At 41.9% G+C, this 22,348-nt stretch overlaps 1 protein-coding gene across 2 annotated transcripts in view; it reads left to right on the forward strand.

The window, feature by feature from the left end:
- CHMP6 (charged multivesicular body protein 6) overlaps nucleotides 1-22,348 on the forward strand; it is a 474,889-nt gene that overhangs the window by 96,397 nt on the left and 356,144 nt on the right. For both annotated transcript variants that reach the window (XM_044080884.1, XM_044080886.1), the window contains exons 3-4: nucleotides 7,913-8,000; nucleotides 8,761-8,847. In XM_044080884.1, coding sequence (XP_043936819.1) covers nucleotides 7,913-8,000; nucleotides 8,761-8,847 — 175 coding nt within the window. The remainder of the gene's footprint in view (nucleotides 1-7,912; nucleotides 8,001-8,760; nucleotides 8,848-22,348) is intronic.

Below are 22,348 nucleotides of genomic sequence, written 5' to 3' on the forward strand. Positions count from 1 at the left end.
TGATAAGAGGCCTAGGGTGGAGCCAGAGTTGGAAAGTTTTGAACAGGCTTTGGATGATTCAGAGTCTTCGGCTGAAGACTTGCAGGAGTACACTCCTTATTCTGATTCTGATGCAGAAGATTCCACTCCTTCTGCTTCTCCTCCAGAGGATTTTTCTTTTTCAGAGACACTTCATTCTATGAGGGAACATTTTAAGTGGGAAGGTCAGGACTTCTCTGATTCACGGAAAAGGCTTAGGGAATTTTTGTTTTTACCTCAACATAGGCCCTTAGCTATACCCCCTGTTCTGGATGTTGTGCAAGATGTATTTTCAGAGGGTTCACTTAATCCTGATTCTCTGCCTCCTGCGCCTCTTAAACCGGATAGGTATTACAGGGTGCCTGAGGCTCATAAATATCTCTATAAGAGTCCTAGGGCGGACCCAGAAACTATTAGTCAGGGACCTAAGGGTGTCAGGGCCTCTGTTGTAAAGAATCCGGTTCCTCTAGATAGAGGCCAGAGCTTTGGATAGATGGGGAAAGAAGGTCTATACATCTTCTACCTTAGCAATGAGGGCTTTGAATTGCCAGTTTCATATGTTGAAATATCAGAATTTTCTTCTTTCTCAATTGAAATCTAAGGTGGATGCTCTGGCAGAAGGCATTGAGTGTAAAGAATTACAAGATTTGGTGCAGGTCTCTGAACAGGTGGGTAAGCATTCTTTACAGTGTGGTTTTGATGCTTTGCAGGCCTCTTCTAGGGTGGCTGCCACTGGTTCGGTTCTTCGCAGGCACGCCTGGCTTAAGGATCAGAATTTATCTGACCATGTTAAGACAAGGATTTTGGATGCTCCTTTACAGTCTGAAGTGTTGTTTGGTCCACCTGTGGAGTCAGTCTTGAAGAAAATGGAAGACAAGGCTAAGTCTATGCAGACTGTTAAAGATTTTTTGCAAGTTCAGCCTCCGAAGTTTAGTAGAAATTGGCCTGCTAAGGGGTGGACGTATCCTTCTTCTGATTCTCAGTCTAGGGGTAGATCTAGACGTGGTAGGGGCAGAGCTCAGAGTTCCTTCAGATCTAGAACATGGAGTTCACCTGCACAATCTTCGAGTGAGGGCAGGGGCCAGTCCTTTCGTAAACGGGCCCAATGACCTACTTTTTCAGCTGCCAGATCCTTCTTGCCTGGCAGCACCTTTGGGAGGACGGTTGGCACTCTTCAAGGAAAATTGGATTTTAATTACCCAGGACAAATGGGTATTGGATATCATACACCAAGGTTACAAGTTTTATTTCCATACCTTGCCTCCTTTCAAAGGCATGCCAGACGTTCCTCCGCAGCAAAGACTAGAGGCTCACAAACAGATTTCTCTACTACTTCAAATAGGAGCTATACAACCGGTCCCTCTGCCAGAAGTGGGCCTAGGATTTTATTCTCGCCTGTTTCTAGTACCAAAGAAAGGGAACATGTGGAGACCAATTTTGGATTTATCTATCCTCAACACATATCTGGACATTCCCAAGTTCAAAATGTTGACGTTGCAACAGCTTTTACCTCTGCTGGGCAAAGATCACTGGATGGTGACTCTGGATCTCAAGGAGGCTTACCTTCATGTTCCTATCAGGCCCAGTTGCAGGAAGTATCTGCGTTTTCGGGCTGGGACTTTTCATTATCAGTTCTCTGCATTGCCCTTTGGCTTATCTACTGCGCCCAGAGTGTTCACAAAGGTTCTGGCTCCAGTGATAGCTTTCTTCAGGCTAAGAGGAATACAAATCTATCCTTATTTGGACGATTGCCTGATTCTGGCTCAAGGAAAGGACGAACTTCTTCATCATTTACAGTATGTGATGGCAGTGTTAAGATGCCTAGGGTATTCTGTGAGCGAAATAAAGTCCAGTCTAGTACCCTCTCAGGACATGTGCTTTCTGGGTGTGAGACTGAATACAGCATCCCAGATGGCCTTATTGACCCCGGACAAACAAAAGAATCTTTCTCTTTATTTCCATCAATTGTCTCGTCAGTCCAGGCTGACTGCAAGGACAGTCCTTCAAGCCTTGGGGTTCATGGCATCTTGTATTCTGGTACTTCCCAATGCCAAACTGCATATGAGGAAGCTACAATGGTATCTCAAAAATGTATGGACGCAACACTGCCAAGATATGGACACTGTCATTCAGATAATACCTTGCATTCAAAGGAATTTTTGTGGTGGGCTCAGGAATGTCACCTAAACAAGGGACTCTCTGTGACCCGACCAGAGGCGAGTCAGATTCTAACGACAGATGCCTCAGACAAAGCTTGGGAAGCTCATCTAAATGGAAAATGGGTACAAGACACGTGGCCTGCCAGACTTCAACATTTACATATCAACTTGAAGGAGATGTTAGCAGTCCAATTTGCATTGATAGCTTTCAAGGATTTACTTCTTCCTGGGCAGGTGTTGATTCAAACAGACAACACAACTGTCATGTGGTACATCAACAAGCAAGGGGGGACACATTCATACCCTCTATGCAGACAAGCAATGATTTTGTGGGAGACTGCTCTCAGTTTACAGCTAAATCTTCAGGCAAGGTTTCTGCCAGGAGCACAGAACTCCTTAGCAGATGTGTTGAGCAGACAAATAATGGATCCCCACGAGTGGAAATTGGATCCTCATGTATTTCAAAAATTGACAGTGTTGTGGGGAACTCCAGACATAGATCTGTTCGCTTCTCCACTAAATTACCAGTTGCCAAAGTTTTGCACAAAAAGGTTTCATCCCACAGCTTGGAAAGTAGATGCTCTCTCATTCAATTGGAGCAATCTTCACGTGTATGCCTTTCCACCACTGCCTCTCCTCCCAAAGGTACTCCTGAAGGTCAGACAGGACAAGCCAACCATGATTTTAATAGCTCCGGATTGGCCTCGACAGCACTGGTACCCATTACTGAGAAGTCTGGTATGGGAGCCTCCATGGCCTTTGCCTTCGATTCCGCACCTGCTGTCTCAGGAGAACAGTCACTTACTCAATATCAAACTTCAGTCTCTGCATCTAACAGCCTGGCATATTCTGTTTTAAACCCTGGAGAGTCTCAGCTTCCACAACAAGTTTTGAATGTTATTTTGGAGGCCAGAAGGCCTAGTACAAGGAAAGTTTACGCAGATAAATGGAGGAGATTTTTAATTTGGAGTACAGCAAAGGACTTTGATGTTTCTAAACCTAATTTAAGTGTTGCTCTTCAATACCTTACTGAGTTATTGGACAAAGGTTTGTCCTTCTCCTCTATAAAGGTTCATGCTGCAGCAATTTCTGCTCACTATGACTGTGACCCACCATTGTTTTCTCATCCTTTGTTTAAGCAATTCCTTAGAGGGGCAAAGAATATAAGACCCCCACGTAGAGCTCCTACTCCTGCTTGGGATCTCAATTTTGTGTTGGAGAAACTCACTCTACAACCTTTTGAGCCTGCAGCTACTGCCGAGTTGAAATATTTATCATGGAAGACTGCTTTTTTGTTGGCCATTACCTCTGCGAGAAGGGTTTCTGAATTACAGGCCCTTATGGCGGTTGAGCCTTTCTTAATTTTCCACAAGGATAGGGTATCTTTAAGGTACTAACCCTTCCTTTATGCCTAAAGTGGTTTCTAGTGTGGCTTTAAACCAAACTATTCATTTGCCTACTTTTTATGCAAACCCCCAAAATAAAGGGGAAAAGATTTTGCACACTTTGGATATACACAGGCAGTTGCGATATTATTTGAGCAGAACTAAAGGGTTCAGGCAGTCTCAGCAGTTGTTTGTTTCATTTGCTTTGGGTTTTCAGGGCAAACCTGTTTCAAAACAGACTATTTCTAAGTGGATTGGTTTTTGTATTGCTTTCTGTTATTCCCATCATGGTAAGGAGATTCCAGCTGGGATTAGGCCTCATTCCACTAGGGCTACTGCCACTTCTACAGCTTTTTTAAGGGGGGTGGCTACTAAAGATATTTTGGAGGCAGCTACTTGGAGTTCAGTGCGTACTTTCTCTAAGCATTACCACCTTCCACTTTACTCTAAATCTAGGGCTGGATTTGCCACTGCAATTTTACAGGGCATTTTGGCAGCTCCTAATGCTTTATAGTTTTGCCATCCTCCCTTACTTCTGCTTTGGGATTCTACCCATATGTAAGGACTGCAGCAATGTGAGATGAAGAACATAGTGCAGTTTTGTACCTACCATAAATGTAGATGTTCGAAGATCCACATTGCTGCAGTCCAATTTACCCTCCCTCCTTCCCCTCTGTAGTTTGAGGTGGTTGTGTGGTTTGGGTTGTAAATATTGTAAATATGGTTAGTGCAGGGGTGGTTGGTTGTTCTTTGCTGTTTGTTGGCTTTGGCCTTTCTTTTTAGGGCCTTCTGACAACTGGGGCAAGAAAAGACTGAGGATATGACGTCGGTCATGCGCTTTTGTACCCTGACGTCCTGATGTCAGTTTTAAGCGCCTTGACCGACGTCAGCCTAATACTTTGGTATTCGGGCCGACCGAGGACAGCGGACTACCCATATGTAAGGACTGCAGCAATGTGGATCTTCGAACATCTACATTTATGGTAGGTACAAAACTGTACTTTCCTGCTATTTCTGCTGCTGCCTCATTACCAGAATCAGCCAAACCAACTACGAATGCTTTTCTGAAGTCAGCTTGTCTGTGTTTCTTTTGCAAAATTTTCAGGCTTCTTCCTTTTTTTTTTTTTTTTTTTTTTTTTTTTTCTTTTCTTTCTAGAACAACTGAATAAAAAGCATTCTCTATTAAAAAATATTTTTTAACTTGTATTTTTATTTATTACTTTTTAGTTTTGAAGTAAATTACAACAGTAAATCTGTATTTATGTAGATGTATCAAGATTTATTAATAGTAATCAATCAGTATTACCCCTAATTGTTTGACTTGGTGGTTGAGGAATGTACGTGAGAAGTCAGCAATGCAGGCAACACCTACCCCTAATGGGAAGGAATTATTATGAAAAGAGAGAGTAGTTAAGCACCCTGGGCAGGTCAGTGTGTTGAAGAGCATGACAAAAAAATTTTTTTTTTTTACTTTCAGTTTTAAGTAAAGTAGAACAGTGATTCTGATTTCAGTACTCTGGACAGCTCAGTGCATTGAAGAAGTGTGTGTGTTGTGTGTAGGAAATGATGTAGGGAGTTGCAACAGCAGGCAACACCTACATCCAGTAGGAAAAAATCATTACGTAATACACAGTACTTCCACACTCTGGACAGCTCAGATGCAGGAACAGCAACCATTAGGAAGAGAGCGACAGAACCACAAAGCCAATTTAAAAAAAATAAAGCATTCTAATAGTAATAACTAATAATGAAAGAGTAAAATGAAAACAGATTAACTTCGGTAGTGAGCTGAAAGACAGACTAGGTATTCCTTGATTTATTTTCCCTGATTTATTTCTGCTCTAATGTTGTGGCTGGCGGAAAGTAAAAGTTTGCTAACCATGGTCTGTCAAGCTGTTGTATTTGTTATGTACCTTTTGTATATTTTTAATAGTCTTTGTTTAAATTATTTGTAGGTTGTGATTTCCCTGATTTGTGGTAGGACTGTTTCAGTTGGATGGTATTGCATTAGAGAATTTTTCACATGCTAAGAATGTGAAAGGGGGACTTTGAAGTGTTATCTTAGTTCTTTTTTTTATCTAAGGAGAAGTTTTGATGAAGACCTTAGTTTTAGTGAGGAGCAAAAGGTTTTTTTTAAGGATTTTAAAGGTGAATGTGAATTGGATGACAGAACACAATAGTTATAGGTTAGGCAGTTTGCTTTGCAGGTTATATAATCAGTCTATGAAGAGAGATTAGTGAACATACAGATGTTTCAAGTGTTCTGTTATTGATTTGTGGGTTGAGTAGTGAGACTATAGGAAGAACATATTTTAATTTTAGAATTAAAACATTTTAGCTTTGGCTTTGCATGCATAGAATTTGAGGTGATTAGAAATGGGCCAAGTAGCTTTTGCTGACTTAACTTTTACGGTTATAATTTTGGGTGAATTTTAAAAGTTAAATTGGGAACTAGGTTTACACCAAGATATTTTATTGCTGAACTGTGTTTATATGGAAATTTGTTCAGAGATTTATGATGTAAAAATGTTGCTTTGATTATCTCTTCTGGGTCCCAAACAGCATGGCGGTGGTTTTGCTTGTTTATTTTTAATAGTTTTTTTGCAAGCTAAAAAGTTTAAGTATTTCTGTAGCTATTTTTCTATTACAGCAGTTGAGTAGTCTGAAGTGTGCACAGTTGTATCCTCTGCACAGGGGTATTATTGTGGGGGGTGGCTGTTTTGTTGTTATCGATGAGGGGGAGAGTATGGTTCCAAGCACTGACCCATGTGGAACGTCTGAGAAGGTGCCTTCTATTAATTCGCTTTTTCCTGTTTGTCAGGAAAGTTTGGAATAAGTTCATTAGATTTTGACCAAATCCCATTTTTAATCTTTGAGATGGTAGGCTATGATTTACATCTTCAGTGCTTGGCTTAAGTGAATAACAGTAGCCCCCATTTAGCCATTCTTTTTCCATTATGAGTCTGTGTTTTTCTACTGGCTTATTCTATACCCTGTAACAAACATTTTCAAAAGGTTGCTCTATAACTGCTGGACCATGCAAGACCATCTTATTAAAAATGGAATTATAACTGATTTTAACATTGCTTTCAGCAAGGACGCAATACCCATAACCAGTATATACTTTGGACATTAGCATATACTGGTCAGGTTATTGCATCCTTGCTGAAAGCAATGTTAAAATCAGTTATAATTCCATTTTTAATAAGATGGTCTTGCATGGTCCAGCAGTTATAGAGCAACTTTTTGAACATTTTTGTTACAGGGTATAGAATAAGAGTTTGAGTGGAAGTCTGTAAGGGAGGTTGAGTGTAGGTATTAACATTTAGTGTTGAAAGTGAGGTGGAATGATGGATGTGGTGAGGGGAAAGAATTGTGCCGGTGTTTGCTCATCAGATTTAGGAGTGGTGATGGATTGATGTGCTTTGAGTTGCTTTAATTGTCTATTTTTCCTGGGATATTTTGTATGGATTTGGTTGATTATGTTTTGGAAGTAGAATGATGCGGTGATCAAGGCTTGTTCTGAGATTCTAGCAGGGGTGTTTAAGATGCAAGCCAGGGTCATGTGAGGAGGGTGCATCTAGTACACGATATGTGGTTTCACTGCTGTGGGATGGTTATACTTGTGAGTTAGAGATATTGTTAGGGTGTGCTTTCTAAGGGGTGTTACTTTGTTAGGATACGGTTACATTTAAATTTGCAGTCTGTTTAATTGTAATATTTGAGGTTATGTAATTTAATTAAAGTCCTAATCAAGTTGTAATATTAGAAGTTTGTCTTTTAATTAAAAATCATAATTGAGCCTGGATTACCTCTTAAGCATTTATTATTGACTTATTTTGGGCTGCTTTGAAGGTGTAGTGGGATGGAGCCCTGCATTTGACCACAACAACACTGGTGTGGCAAGCAAACCCATATGCAAAAGGAGCCAGCCAGGAATGTGTGTAAGCATAGGCTAATCCATCCCAGAGGAGTGAGTTGGTTAGACCCACAGTGTGAGCACCAGGTATCTGAAGCAGGAATAGAAATTGTTGACTCCAGGGCCAGCCAATTAGTGAGTAGCACTGTACCTGGATTTCGGGATCTAAAGCATGCTCTGATCAGTAGCATTAATGGCCATACCTTGAGGTTAATTCATACCAAAAACAACTTACCAAAGCCCTGCAGATGGTCATCTCATATTGGTCAATACCACAGGTAGAGCGAGTAATGAGAGGCTTTAGGGGGCTTAGCAAGACTGGTGCAGGAAAAGTATAGAAAAACTGTTGATTTGTTTGTGACCTTTTTCACTCTTGATATCTAGAATCCCCTTTACTTTTCTAATACTTTTTATTTCTCCTTGAACAACAGGAAGGCTAAGTATCTGCTCAAAAAGAAGAGGTGTCAAGAGCAGCTTCTGGATAAAACTGAAAACCAGATCAGCAATCTTGAACAGATGGTAAGCGCTAGTTGCATTTTGTTGCGTCTTTGTGCAGTTGTTTTCTTTGACACATTCAGATGACGTAATGGGTAGTAAAATACAGTAACAGAAGAACTGCTCTGTATGAGGAGGCTGTTTAAGCTGCCAGTTTTGTTTCATTGCCTGATATCTTGCCCATTGGCTTTCAGTTGCTGATTAAAATTGTACATTAATGTAGGTTAAACTGTCATGAATTTGCACTATTTTGGTGTCATGGAGTGCTACTGTCATGTAGCTCAAAGCACCTGCTTATTTTTGCATTAATTTTTGCCTGTGACTCTAAATATTAGCTGTCCGCTACATAGTCACTATCCTCAGAGGAAAGTGTGCCTGTTCCATCATATGGATCATTCCAACAGTGAAACCAGTTCTAGTCCTTCCTGGCTACAGCTGTGATGTATGCAGACATTTCCACAGCTTGTATGGCTGCTTTTGGATATGGATATTTGGCATGAAAATGCAGTGTAATAGCAAATATGGCATGAGAATTCTTTTAGAAGAGATTTGCGCAGTCCATTGCTTAAGGTTTTTTTTTTTTTTTTTTTTGTTAGCAGAATTTGCGAAATACATTTATTGAGTATGCATTTGAAGCAGAAGTGGTAGATTTACTTGTACGAAATGTCAGTTTAGGCTAAGAGGGGAATCCTGTTGGTATGTTAGCTTTGGGAATCTTATGTAAACACTTCATTGTGATTGTCAGATTTAACCGATTTAACATTTTTTTGCTTTTTTTTTCCAGGTGCAAGATATAGAATTCACTCAAATTGAAATGAAAGTCATAGAAGGTTTGAAAGTTGGGAATGATTGTCTTAAGAAAATGCATGAGGTCAGTAACTGGATTCAGACAAAATGAAAAGTGCAAAATATGTACGTCAATGTTCGACAGTTGTTAAATTTTGTAAAGTGTTTTAATAATGCTTAAGAGATTATGCAAGTTAAAAATGGATAAAATCCAGTCATTTGCAAGAATGAAAAAACATAAGATGAATGACAACTGATGCATCAGCTATGCTGAGTTACACTGTAGTGCTGAGGTAAGTTAAAGCCTACTTAAAAAGGTGTGTTCTTACTGTTTTAAAAGTGAGACAGTGCAGTACTGTTTAATCAATGTATGTTGTTGTGTCTTTCGGCTTTTTCCCGGTTAGGGGTCGCCACAGCGGAGCTCCGGTCCGCTAATGATTGGCAGTAGATTTTTACGTGCTGAGTTGCCAGCTCTGACGCACAACCTTCAACGAAGGTACATCCATTCACGCATGTCTCCACACACAAGATGCTCTAGCTGAGAATCTAACGGGACAACGTCTTACTGTGAGGCGACAATGCTACCGCAGCACCACCACCGCAGTTGTGTTTAATCAATGTATGTATTGTGTTAGATGTTCATCGTGTTACCCTGCTGCAGTCATCACACTTGGGGTTATCCTGCCGTCAGGCGGTCCCGCAGTCGGCCCGAATTCCAAAGCCTTGGTCTGGCATCGGTTGCTGTCACTTCTTCCCTGATGTCAGTGCGCCAGGGGTATATGAGGCATCAAACGCCATTTTCTTCAGTCTTTCTTGCTGCGCGGTGCCTGAAGCAGAAGCAGTTGGCAAGTGCCAGTCGGCCGACACCTGAGATTTTCTATTTGAATTTCAGTCCGAAGTCTTCAATAAAGCTAAGTACCCCGTTGGGGAACATTTTCTTGCCTCAGTCCGATGTCAGAAAATGTTAACAATTGTATTTCTTGTGGGAAGCAAATACCTCATAAGGACTTCCATTCCAATTGTATTCCTTGCCTAGGCCCAGACCACGATGTCACAGGTTGTCGGTTTTGCGCTAGGTTTAATAAACGCACTATCAAACACAGTTTTGATTTTCCACGGCATTACTTTGGTAGAAAATTTAATTATATCATGCCGTCGGAGCAGCCGACGACCGCAATTCATAAAAAAATGCAAGGATAAGGACAGGCAGCCTAGGAATAAGCCAGAACCCGAGGCCTCAGCTGGGCCTGTCGCCGGTTCTCTGGTTTTCAGTAAGGCGCCTATGCAGCCCCTGACTACCACGGAGCTGGAGCCCCAGACAGCTGCCGACTCCCAAACTGAGTCCACTAGGCCTATGCAGCCATCTACCGACACCTGTGCAGAGGAAACACCTTCGGTTGCAGAAGGTGTCTTCAGACAGACTACACTTGCCATTAAATCTTATGCTAAGCTTAAAACTCCTTTAAAACCTAAGAAAACTGTTCAATCTACTGGTCAAGGCCCCATGCCTAAGAAACAGATGCTCAAGATGGCTGAAGATTTAATTACCCTTATCAGGGGTTCCCATCCCCCTCCTGATAAAAGACCAAGACAAGAGGAGGATTATGCATCCTCTGACCAGGTTTCTCTCTCCTCAGATTCTTCTGAGGAACAGGATTACACTTTTCCACCTTATGAGGATTCTGATGCTGAAGACTGTATTCCCTCAGCATCTCCCCCTGAAGACTACTCCTTTGAGGAAACATTACATACCATGAGGGAACATTTCCACTGGGAAGGCCAGGATTACTCGGATTCTAAGAAAAGGCTCAGAGAGTTCCTTTTATTATCCCAGCACAGACCTCTGGCTATCCCTCATGTTTTAGATATTGTGGATGATGTCTACTTGGAGTCTAGTTTAAATCCAGACTCTCTTCCTCCTGCTCCAGCCAAACCAGACAGATACTACAGAGTACCTGACTCTCACAAATTCCTTTATAAAAGCCCTGTAGCTGACCCAGAAACCATATCCCAGGGTCCTAAGGGAGCAAAAGCTTCTATGGCTAAAAATCCTGTGCCCTCTGATAGGGATTCCAGAACCCTAGGTAGATGGGGAAAGAAAATATACAACTTTGCAACTCTGGCTATGAGAGCATTAAATTGCCAGTTTCACATGTTGAAATATCAACAATTCCTGATGTCTCGGTTAAAACAAAAAATGAGCACACATTCAGAACAGCCTGAATTCAAGGAAATGCAGGATCTGTTGCATGCAGCTGAACAGGTAGGTAAGCATACTTTACAATGCGAATTTGATTCTTTGGAAGCTTCCTGTAGAGCAGCTGTTACTGGTTCTGTCATTTGTAGACATGCTTGGTTAAAAGAGCAAACCCTCCCTGACCGTGTTAAAGCAAAATTATTAGATGCACCTTTACAACAGGATGTATTATTTTGTGTCAAAGCAGAAGAGGTTTTCAAGAAAATCCAGCTGGTGAATCTGGGAATTTTGAGGGAATCAAGGCAAAAACACGAAAGCGAGGACCAATGCAGGCTGAGATGTATTCCAAATTTATTGAACCACAAAGACACGAAGTAGTACACCACAGAATGAACGCCTTCACAATCGCAGCGTTTTCGTCCAGATGGACTTCATCAGATGAAATGCCTTACTACTTTAAAATATTTTTTATATATATGAAACCAGTTTCCACAAACACCAATCATTTATCCATCGCATTATGAACCTACAAATCAACCTACAAGCTACTGAATAATTTAGTATTTCATCACTTCCTATTGCAACCATATTTGTTTCTTTATATATATAAATAAATAAATCAATAAATAAACTTTAAGTTTCATTTAAAACTTCCTGATAATGTGTTGACATATTATTAAAATTTTTAAATAAATATTAAAAATGTTCATTAAAAATTTTATTAAAAAATAATGTATTATTATACAAGTCAAACCTTCGTGTTTAAACATGTATTACCTAAAATAGAGTAAGGGTGACACCTACTGACAAAATCTGGTAAATGCTTACTAAAATCACACCTTAGCTGATCTAATTTTCAGAAGGGGCAAAATGGAAATATATTCATTTTGCCCCTTCTGAAAATTAGATCAGCTAAGGTGTGATTTTAGTAAGCATTTACCAGATTTTGTCAGTAGGTGTCACCCTTACTCTATTTTAGGTAATACATGTTTAAACACGAAGGTTTGACTTGTATAATACATTATTTTTTAATAAAATTTTTAATGAACATTTTTAATATTTATTTAAAAATTTTAATAATATGTCAACACATTATCAGGAAGTTTTAAATGAAACTTAACAAAGTTTATTTATTGATTGATTTATTTATATATATAAAGAAACAAATATGGTTGCAATAAGTGATAATACTAAATTATTCAGTAACTTGTAGGTTGATTTGTAGGTTCATAATGCGATGGATAAATGATTGGTTTGTGAAACTGGTTTCATATATATAAAAATATTTTAAAAGTAAGGCATTTCATCTGATGAATCCATCTGACGAAAACGCTGTGATTGTGAAGGCGCTCATTCTGTGTACTACTGTCTTTGTGGTTCAATAAATTTGGAATATATCTCAGCCTGCATTGGTCCTCGCTTTCGTGTTTTTGCCTTGTTTTGTGGAGTTTGTAGGAGTATTTTCACTGTTTTCTAATTTTGAGGGAATGTTACAACTGTCTCATGTACACGGACAACCCTCTCCTCCAAACAGGTTTAAATATATGTGAGAGATGCAACCATATAGCCAAACTGGAGGCTGAGCTCTCTCATTTCAAAACTGGTGTAACCAGTCAGGAGGAGAAGGTAACCTCACACAACACAATTCCAGTATCACATAGTCCCACCACAACAGCTATCCAAACACATAAAAACACAAACACATACTCTGAGGCTCTAAATAAAAATCTACCTAAGCAACAGAGACCTCCAAAGCAGACATCCAAGCAAATGCTACCCCATAACAAAACGCGTACAACACACAGCACACAGTCAGTGTGCCAAGCAGTCACAGCCCTTAAGGCTGAATAACACACCTGATACCCTTGTAATAGGTGACTCTATTGTCAGACACACTGACGTCCCGCTCACCAGGCTGAATAAAGAGAAGGTCACAGTGAGCTGCCTGTCGGGCGTTAGGATCCGCCACATAACGCAAGCACTCGGGTCACTCCAAAGCAAATACAAATATGACTCTGTCATTGTACATGCTGGCGTGAAGGACCTGAGACGTACCTCCCTCGACTACATGAAAAGAGACATAGAGGAGCGCTCTGATCATGTAGCCCAGGCCGGTATGACCCTGACCTTGAGCAGCATCTTACCCTCACCTAGAATGATGCCACAGTATAAAGACAAAATGATCGATTTTAACAATTGGCTAAAATTTTGGTGTCATTCAAAGGGGATCCAGTGTCTGTCAGCCTGGGATGACATGCTCGACAAGCCACGTTGCTTCGCTAGGGACGGCTTGCACCTGTCACCACTGGGCTTTCGGATATTGGCAAAGGCTCTTGCCACCCCCATAGTGCCTTTTTTAGGCGAGGCTCAAAAGTCAAACCCACCTCCATAGACGGCACAAGGAACAAGAAACTAAGGGTAATGCTGCTAAACGCCAGAAGTCTTAACCTCAAGATGCATGCACTCGAAGTTCTCCTCAGTATGGAGAACATCGATATCTGTGCAGTGACAGAAACCTGGTTCAAGGCTCCAGAGAGCACCCCAGCACTACCAGGTTATACCTCATATTATGCTTTTCGGCCCCAAAACCCGGTCCGAACCACAAAAGGAGGGGGAGTTTCCATATTTATCAAGGATATTCATACCTCCAGGTTAGTGGCAGTGCACGAAGTATCGGAGACCATCCATGTGCAACTGACAGTGGGCAAGACTGCTTTTCAGTTTATAGCATCCTACAGACCACCCTCTCAAAGTCAGGAATCCCACTCGGCTTTCCTGAAAACATTGGAGAACACCAAGATCTCTCCGAACACCATTATATTGGGCGACTTCAACTACCCAAACCTAGACTGGGAGCATTACTCAAGCCCCGGCACCTTAGCCCAAAGGTTCCTGGAATTTATAAACTCAAATGCTATGGAACAACTAGTCACCACTCCCACAAGAGGGGAAAACATACTAGACCTGATCATTACCAACATGGGGACTCTATGCTCCATACCAGAAGTATATCCCTCATTGGTAAGATCAGACCATAAATTAATTTCACTGGATATCCACATCCCGACCCCACCCCAAGCCCAGAAAACCACAGTGAAAAACTTCTCAAAAGCGAACTTCACACTTCTCAAAACTGAAGTGGAATCCTTCAAGGCCCCAGGGCCAGTGGAAACTATGGCCCAAACTGCAGAATCCTATATAAATGCATTCTACGGACATCTCCAGGAATGCATGGATCATGCTATCCCAAACAAAATCAAGACCCAATCATCCAAAGGCAGGCGTCCAGTCTGGTGGACCCCAGCCATAAATCAGCTGTACAACAGGAGGAAGCTACTACATGATGGAGCAAAATCCCTAAAAGGGAAGGCATCTCTGATCAGTACTAGCAAAAAATTACGATCCCTCATAAAATCCTCCAAGGCCAGCTTTGAGAGAAAAATTGCACAGGACACTAAAGACAATCATAAGACTTATTTCAGTTATGTTAGGAACCTGGGATGCAACTCCCAGACTTGTTCTGAGTTGATTCTAAATGACAAAAAATTCACTGAACCCACAGACATCGCCAATATCCTGGCAGACAGGTTCAGTGCAAACTTCTCCACCCCCCCCCCCCCAAAAGAGCAAGTATCTATCCCGGCAGAGTGCAGCCTCCCAAACATCTCTGATGCTCAGGTGAAGGCCGCCCTCTCCAAAGCAAAGAACACTGCTTCCATGGGACCAGATGGCATCCCGGGTTGCGTCCTGCATGAACTCCAAGAAGAACTAATCCATCAAGTAAAACTGCTGTACAATCACGGCCTCACTATAGGATATGTGCCCAAAGAATGGCGTACAGCAACAGTGGTTCCACTCCAAAGGTGGCGCCTCTGTGGACCTTGGAAACTATCGCCCCATAAGCCTGACTAGCCTAGTATGCAAGGCTATGGAGAGGATCATCATGGAACTCATAAACAAAGACATTGGGGACCTACAGACACTAGATCCTACCCAATTTGGCTTCGTCAAGGGCAGATCCTGCCTTTTGAACCTGGTCGACTTCTTCAAAACAGTCACCAAGGCCATAGATGAAGGGAAGGTAGTCCACACAGCCTATCTGGACCTCGCAAAGGCATTTGACACAATACCCCACTCGGGCATCATAGATAAGCTATCCAGCCTAAATATAAATCCTTATGTCACAAGATGGGTCGCAAACTGGCTCAAAGACAGAACCCACAGAGTGAGAGTTGCTGGAGCCATGTCAGACTCGAAACCGATCACAAGTGGTGTCCCACAAGGTTCTGTCCTGGGACCTCTCTTGTTCAGTATTTACTTTTCTGAGGTACAGGCCATGTGGGAGGACTATGGCTCACCAAGTTCGCAGATTACTGCAAACTGGGCGCCATAATCGACTCTCCAGCTGACACAAACATCCTTCAAAAAGGTCTCGCAGAGATGGATAACTGGTGCCAGAGCCATGGTCTAAAGCTAAATGCCAAAAAGTGTATAGTCCTACCCTAATGTGCCCACAAATTACCACATAGGTGGTACCCCATTAAGTACAGAGAAAGTAATTGGGGATCTGGGGACCCAAGTTGATAGCAATCTCTCCTCTGACAAACCACATTGCCAAAGGGGTTAGAAAGACCTTCTACACAGCCCACCTCATCATGAAAGGATTCACATCTAGATCAAGAGAGGTAATAGTGCCCCTTTATTCATCCCTCATCAGGCCCATCATAGAATACAATGCCCCCTTTGGGATGTACCTTACCCGACACCTGTAGCAATTAGAAAGACCCCAAAAGTACCTCACCAGGAGGATCAAGGGACTCAGAATGCCATATGCTGCTCGGTTAAAAAAAACTCCATCTCTACTCAGTTGCATACCGCCTACTTTGAGGCGATCTATGCCTGACATATAAAGCTATGTCCAACCCAGAATTAATGGACATGCTCCACCTCAGTAAATCTAAATCCCTTAGAGCCACGTGCTCGAGGGGCTTGAACCTCAGCACAGAAATAAATAGAACATGCTGGAGGGACAGATTCATAACCCAGAGGCTCCCTTCGCTCTGGAATAGAATTCCAATTCATGTTAGGCAAAGCACCTCACTGACTCTCTTCAAGAAGAATCTTGATGAGTGAATGGGGGATCGTAGGTTTGTCCTGGGGATTACTTCCATGTCACTATTGGACAGAGGCACAGTAAACTAAACTTTAAAAAGGGCACAGTATACTCAAATCAAGGGGTGGCGTAAGCCAAACACAATCGGGCTAGGCTTATAAATGCCGCAGGGCAGATAGCCTAGTATGAACCTATAAGGCTAAATCTATGCAAACGGTCAAGGATTTCTTGCAGATACAACCCCCTCGCTTCAGCAGAAATTGGCCAACAAAAAACTGGTCCTTTCCAGCTTCAGACAGATCACAGAGGGGCAAATAGATGCCCAAGGGGCAGAGGTCAGTCACAGGGCCCTTACAAACCTCGCCAATGGGGTTCTGCTACCCAGAAAGGAGAAGACAGGCCCCAAGCTAGCAGAAGGCAGACACAATGACTCTATCCTCAAACTACCAAGCAAATCTCTCCTGGCAACACCCTTGGGAGGAAAACGAGCATTTTTTGCAGACAACTGGCACATCATCACAAAAGGCAAATGGGTTCTAAACATTGTCTCTCAAGGATACAGATTCCTCTTTCACACCTTACCAAGGATCAAAGGAATGCCCAAACCTGCCACCAAATCATTGGGCAGAGGCACAAAAAAAATTACAGCTCTCATGAACATGAGAGCCATTCAACAAGTACCTACACAGGAGCAAGGACAAGGATTTTACTCGGGACTCTTCCTAGTTCCAAGAAAGAACAAAGCATGGAGACCCATTCTGGATCTTTCAGTTCTGAACACCTATCTGCAAGTATCAAATTCAAGATGCTAACACTACAGCAGCTTCTTCCCATGCTGGGCAAGAATGCTTGGCTAGTCACTTTGGACCTCAAGGAGGCATACCTGCATGTCCCTATCAGGCAAAATTCAGAAGATACCTCCGCTTCATTGAAGGTTCAACGCATTATCAATTCTCTGCACTGCCTTTGGCTTATCTACAGCGCCCAGGGTCTTCACAAAGTGCCTGGCACCAGTAATTGCATACTGCAGACAAAGAGGAATTCAGATATGCCCATACCTGGACGACTGTCTTATTCGAGCAGAAAGCAAGCACATTCTTTTACAGCATCTGACATTTGTCAAACACCTTCTAAGCTGCCTAGGGTACACAGTAAACTAAAAGAAATCAAAACTAGTGCCCTCACAAAACATAATATTCCTGGGTGCCAGCTTGAATACAACGGCCCAGATGGCTTATCTCACGCCAGACAAACAATGACAGCTGTTTTCAATATTTCAAAATAATGGCAACAAAGACCCAACTCCCTGCAAGAAAAATTCTGCAGGCCTTGAGATTCATGGCATCTTGCATACTACTAATACCAATTGCAAAACTGCATATGAGGAAATTACAATGGTACCTGGAAAATGTATGGACTCAGCACAGCCACAGCTTAGAAACCATGATTCCACTCATTCCCTGCCTTCAACAGGAGTTTCTATGGTGGGCACAGGCATGTCACCTCAACAAGGGTCAGCCTTTCACTTTACCCACAGCCAGGCAAACTATGACAACAGATGCATCGGACTATGCCTGGGGAGCACACATGGCAGGACAGTGCATTCAGGGCAAATGGACTGCAGATCATAGACACCTGCATATCAATCAAAAAGAAATGCTAGCAGTGCAGAATGCCCTAACAGCTTGCAAGGACCTTCTACACCCAGGACAACTACTAAGGACAGACAACACCACAGTTATGTGGTACATAAACAAGCAAGGGAGCACACATTCCTACCCTTTATGCAGGCAAGCAATGACCTTGTGGAACACTTCTGTCTTACCAGGTTCAATTACAAGCACAATTCCTGCCAGGAAAGACAAACACATTGGCAGACGACCTAAGCAGAAACGTCATGGATCCACACAAATGGAAACTAGACCCACAAGTATTTGCAATGATAGCTCAAAAATGGGGACGCCCAGACATAGATCTGTTTGCAAGCCCCCGCAACCACCAACTTCAAAAATTTTGTACAAGGACCTTCCATCCACTATCTTGGAAAGTGGATGCCCCCTCATTCAGTTGGAAAACATTAACAGTGTATGCCTTCCCTCCACTGCCTCTTCTAGCAAAGGTACTGCTGAAAGTCAGATTAGAGAGGCCACAAATGATTCTCGTAGCTCCAGACTGGCCACGCCAACATTGGTATCCAATTTTAAGGAACATGGCCCAGGGCCCACCATGGTTTTTGCCACAAATTCCTCACCTGCTCACCCAGTGAAACAATCTGGTTCTACACAGCCAGCTCAAGACTTTAAACCTGGCTGTATGGCAAATTACCTAAACAACCAGCCAACACCTTTATCCAAAGCTGTTATGGATGTCATTCTGGAGGCCAGGAGGCCCAGCACCAGGAAAACCTATTCAGACAAATGGAAAAGATTTTGCGCCTGGAACCAGGCTAAAGGCCTAAATCCACTGGAGCTGAACATTCCTCAGATTCTACAATATTTAACTGAGATGTTACACAAAGGACTTTCCTTTTCATCTATTAAGATCCACGCCTCAGCAATTTCAGCTCATTACAGCACTGTTTCTCCTTTATTTTCACATCCACTTCTAAGACAGTACCTCAGAGGGGCTAAGAACTTAAGACCGCCAAGGAGAGCTCCAACACCTACTTGGGATCTCAACTTTGTCCTGGAAAACTTACACTGTCGCCCTTTGAACCAGCTTTTTCAGCTGATTTAAAATTTCTTTCATGGCAAGCTGCCCTACTACTAGCAATAACTTCAGCTAGAAGAGTCTCAGAGCTACAGGCACTAATGGCAGTGGAACATTTCCTCATTTTTCATCAACACAGAGTTTCTCTGCGAACTAATCCTTCCTTTATGCCAAAGGTGGTATCCAGTGTGGCCCTAAACCAAACCATTCACTTGCCCACCTTCTTCCCAAATCCCCAGAACAAAGGAGAAAGACTCCTGCACTCTTTGGACATTCACAGGCAATTACGTTACTACTTGGATTAAACTAAGGCTTTCAGAAAAGCCGACCAGCTCTTTGTGGCCTATGCTACAGGATCACAAGGAAAAGCTATCTCAAAACGGACCATTTCTAAATGGATAGGACATTGCATACGTTTCTGCTACACACAACATGGGAAACCAGTACCTGCCAACATTGGGTCCCATTCCACCAGGACTACAGCTACATCAGCAGCCTTTCTCAGGGGAGTGCCAACTAAGGATATTCTGGAAGCTGCTACTTGGAGTTCAGTGCACACCTTCACCAAACACCATCACTTACCCCTTTACTCTAAGACTAGAGCTGGTTTTGCCACTGCAGTTTTGCAGGGCCTACTAGCTTCTTCTAACCCTGTTTGACTCCACCTCCTTAGCTTTGGCATTCAACCCAAGTGTGATGACTGCAGCAGGGTAACGCAATGAACATAGTACAGTTTTGTACCTACCATAAATGTAGATGTTAGAGTGTTCACCCTGCTGCAGTCCAGGTTACCCTCCCTCCATCCCCTCTGAACTAGCTGAACTTATCTCTACCACTTTATCCTATACTACCTCTGTGGTGTATTTGCTTGTACCTAAGATATATATATATATATATATATATATATATATATATATATATATATATATATATATATATATAATTGCCTACCTTTTGGGGCACCTGACATCTGGAGCAAGAAAAACTGAAGAAAATGGTGTCGGATGCCTCTTATATACCCCTGGCGCACCATCAGGGAAGAAGTGACAGCAACCGACGCCGGACCAACACTTTAGAATTCGGGCCGTCTGCGGGACCGCCTGACGGCAGGATAACCCAAGTGTGATGACTGCAGCAGGGTGAACACTCTAACATCTACATTTATGGTAGGTACAAAACTGTACTTTTATCCTTTGCTATATTGTATTTATAATGTTCCCCAAATAATTTTTGACGTAATTGACGGCAGGCAGTTTTTGACATTAATCTGTTTATATGTAGGTTTTTCTCTGTGGGTTCCTTTTAAAAAAGTGTCCTCTGACTAGAAGAGACAACTGTAAGAGAATTAACAAGCTGGTGATGCAAAACATTCTATAAAATTTGATTCTTGTTAGTAATGGGCTTAGCTTTGACATCTCTATACGCCTCTTGTTTATTGAGGACCATGTACTAGTTAGGTGGCAGGTTATTAGGATGTGTTTTAGGTAGTCACATCCAAGATTTTATAGGGCATTAGGGCATTATATGTCATACTTTAAAACTACAGTTAATCATTCAAATAACTGTTACATGGAAATGGTACAAGTTAAGTACTACAAAGATGCATATTGCTCTCCTGGGTGCTCCTTAAGTACTTTGCTACTACTTTCTGAACCATTTGCATTCTCTGGAAGATCACAGAGAGCAGCTTATTTGCACTGGTGTAGTACATATTTAGTAATTCAGATGAAATGATACTAGTGCATGTATTGCTGCAATTGAAAAGGTATTTCATCTTGGTAATGTTCATAAGACCAAAAAAGACAGTAGTTTTGAACTGCAACTGACAGCTACAGCTTTAGTGACAGTTTTTCTTAAATAGCACCCACATTTTATCCCTTCCCCATGCCTCCTGTTCATCAAGCTGCCCCACTGCCTGTTTGTTCCCATCACTGTGCGAGAACAGTCCTGTGGTGCAGCTGTCATACGGAAAACAATGAAGGGAGTTTCTGATCTTGTCCGAACCCCACACCTTGTTGCCTAATGGGGGGATCCACATCATCAAATTGTCATTCTTCACTCTCCAACTAGAGCTACTATCACTGGCTTGTGATTTTCAAGCCCAAGTGTCCCATTCTAAAGCTGTTGGCAGTATGCAAGCCCCTTCAGTGTGAGAGCAGTTGTTTGTCTTGGACCACCACTTTTGACCCCCAGGGTGGCCGGTCCTTGTAAGCTACTCACTTCAACCCTTACCTGCTTGGCTTTTCCAGCATCTGGTAAATACTCTTGTTGAATTTGGGTTGTCTGGGTAATAGTATGGGCTCTATCTGTGTATGCCCAAACCCAGGTTTTGCAATTTACTTGCTCTCAAAATATTATCTTACAGTTATAATTTTTCTTGTTATTGTAGCAAAGGTAAGAGTAAGCTAAAGAACAACACTCTACGCTGTCATGATCTTTTTTTTCCAAGGGCTTCAGTCTCAGCCACACAAGCAGGTAGGTTTTGGTGATGCCTCCACTATAGCTAACTGCAGTGATGTTGCATGACCTGAAGGTGTGTAAATTGTATGTTAGCATAACTGTGAAATTTCAAACTACTCTTTCATGAAATTTATGAGTGGCAGCATATAGCTAGACAGCAAGATCGTAACTGATATGCTGCATCAAAAATAGCAGAGACATTGATATCAAAACCAAAATTATTCATAAAATATAGTAAGTAGTATTTGAGCCACTACACTATCCTGTGAAAGAGTAATTACTGTGATTTGAAGGATGGCTGTGATGGATACACAGTTGACTGTGGAACAAGGTCCTAAAGTGAGGTCATTGCAGGGGATATTTTTTCCTTACCAGAGATACAGTAAGAGTTTTTTTAAGTGTTTCTTAGAGAACCTCAGGGATCCAGTTTGTGTATGTGTTTGTTTCGGAAGGTGGGGAGGATTGGTGGGAGCGTTGTCCCACACATACTGTTATAATTATTTGGTATTACTTTGCAAATGCCATTTTGCAGACAACCCCCCCCCCCCCACACACACACACACACACACACACACACACACACACACACACACATTCATCCTGTACATTTGCCCATTATTTGTGTAAAAGATTTATGTGGACCTCTTTCTCAGCCAAGTTGCATCAGGTTGTCCGGTAACCATATCATATGCTGTCAGTAGATTAAGGAGGATAATGACAAACAGTTTTTGATGTTTTACTCAAAGATGATGCCAGTTTTTAAAAATATCCTCTTTTGATATTTTTAGGACTGTGACATATCCCTCCTGATATTACAGGTTATGAAGTATAGAAAGTAGTGTGCATCAGTAGTGCCTAAACCTAGCATTTAATGTAGTATACAGCTACAAGGAGCCAGAACTTCTTGTAAAAAAAAAAAAAAAAAAAAAAATAAAGAAATAATACATTAAGGTATTTTTGCAAATAGACTGCATCTTGTCCGTAATTCAGAAAAACAGTCTAGCATCCTCAGGAATATCTGCAGGCAGGAACTGTTTTAATACACTGCTTTTGATGTGTTAATGTTTCAGCATTCGAAGATCAGAATCCTTCAGGTGAGTTGCTCTG

This window comes from Protopterus annectens, chromosome 8.part0, assembly GCF_019279795.1.
Source record: "Protopterus annectens isolate FY-2018-M chromosome 8.part0, PAN1.0, whole genome shotgun sequence".
NCBI classification, from domain to species: Eukaryota; Metazoa; Chordata; order Ceratodontiformes; family Protopteridae; genus Protopterus; species Protopterus annectens.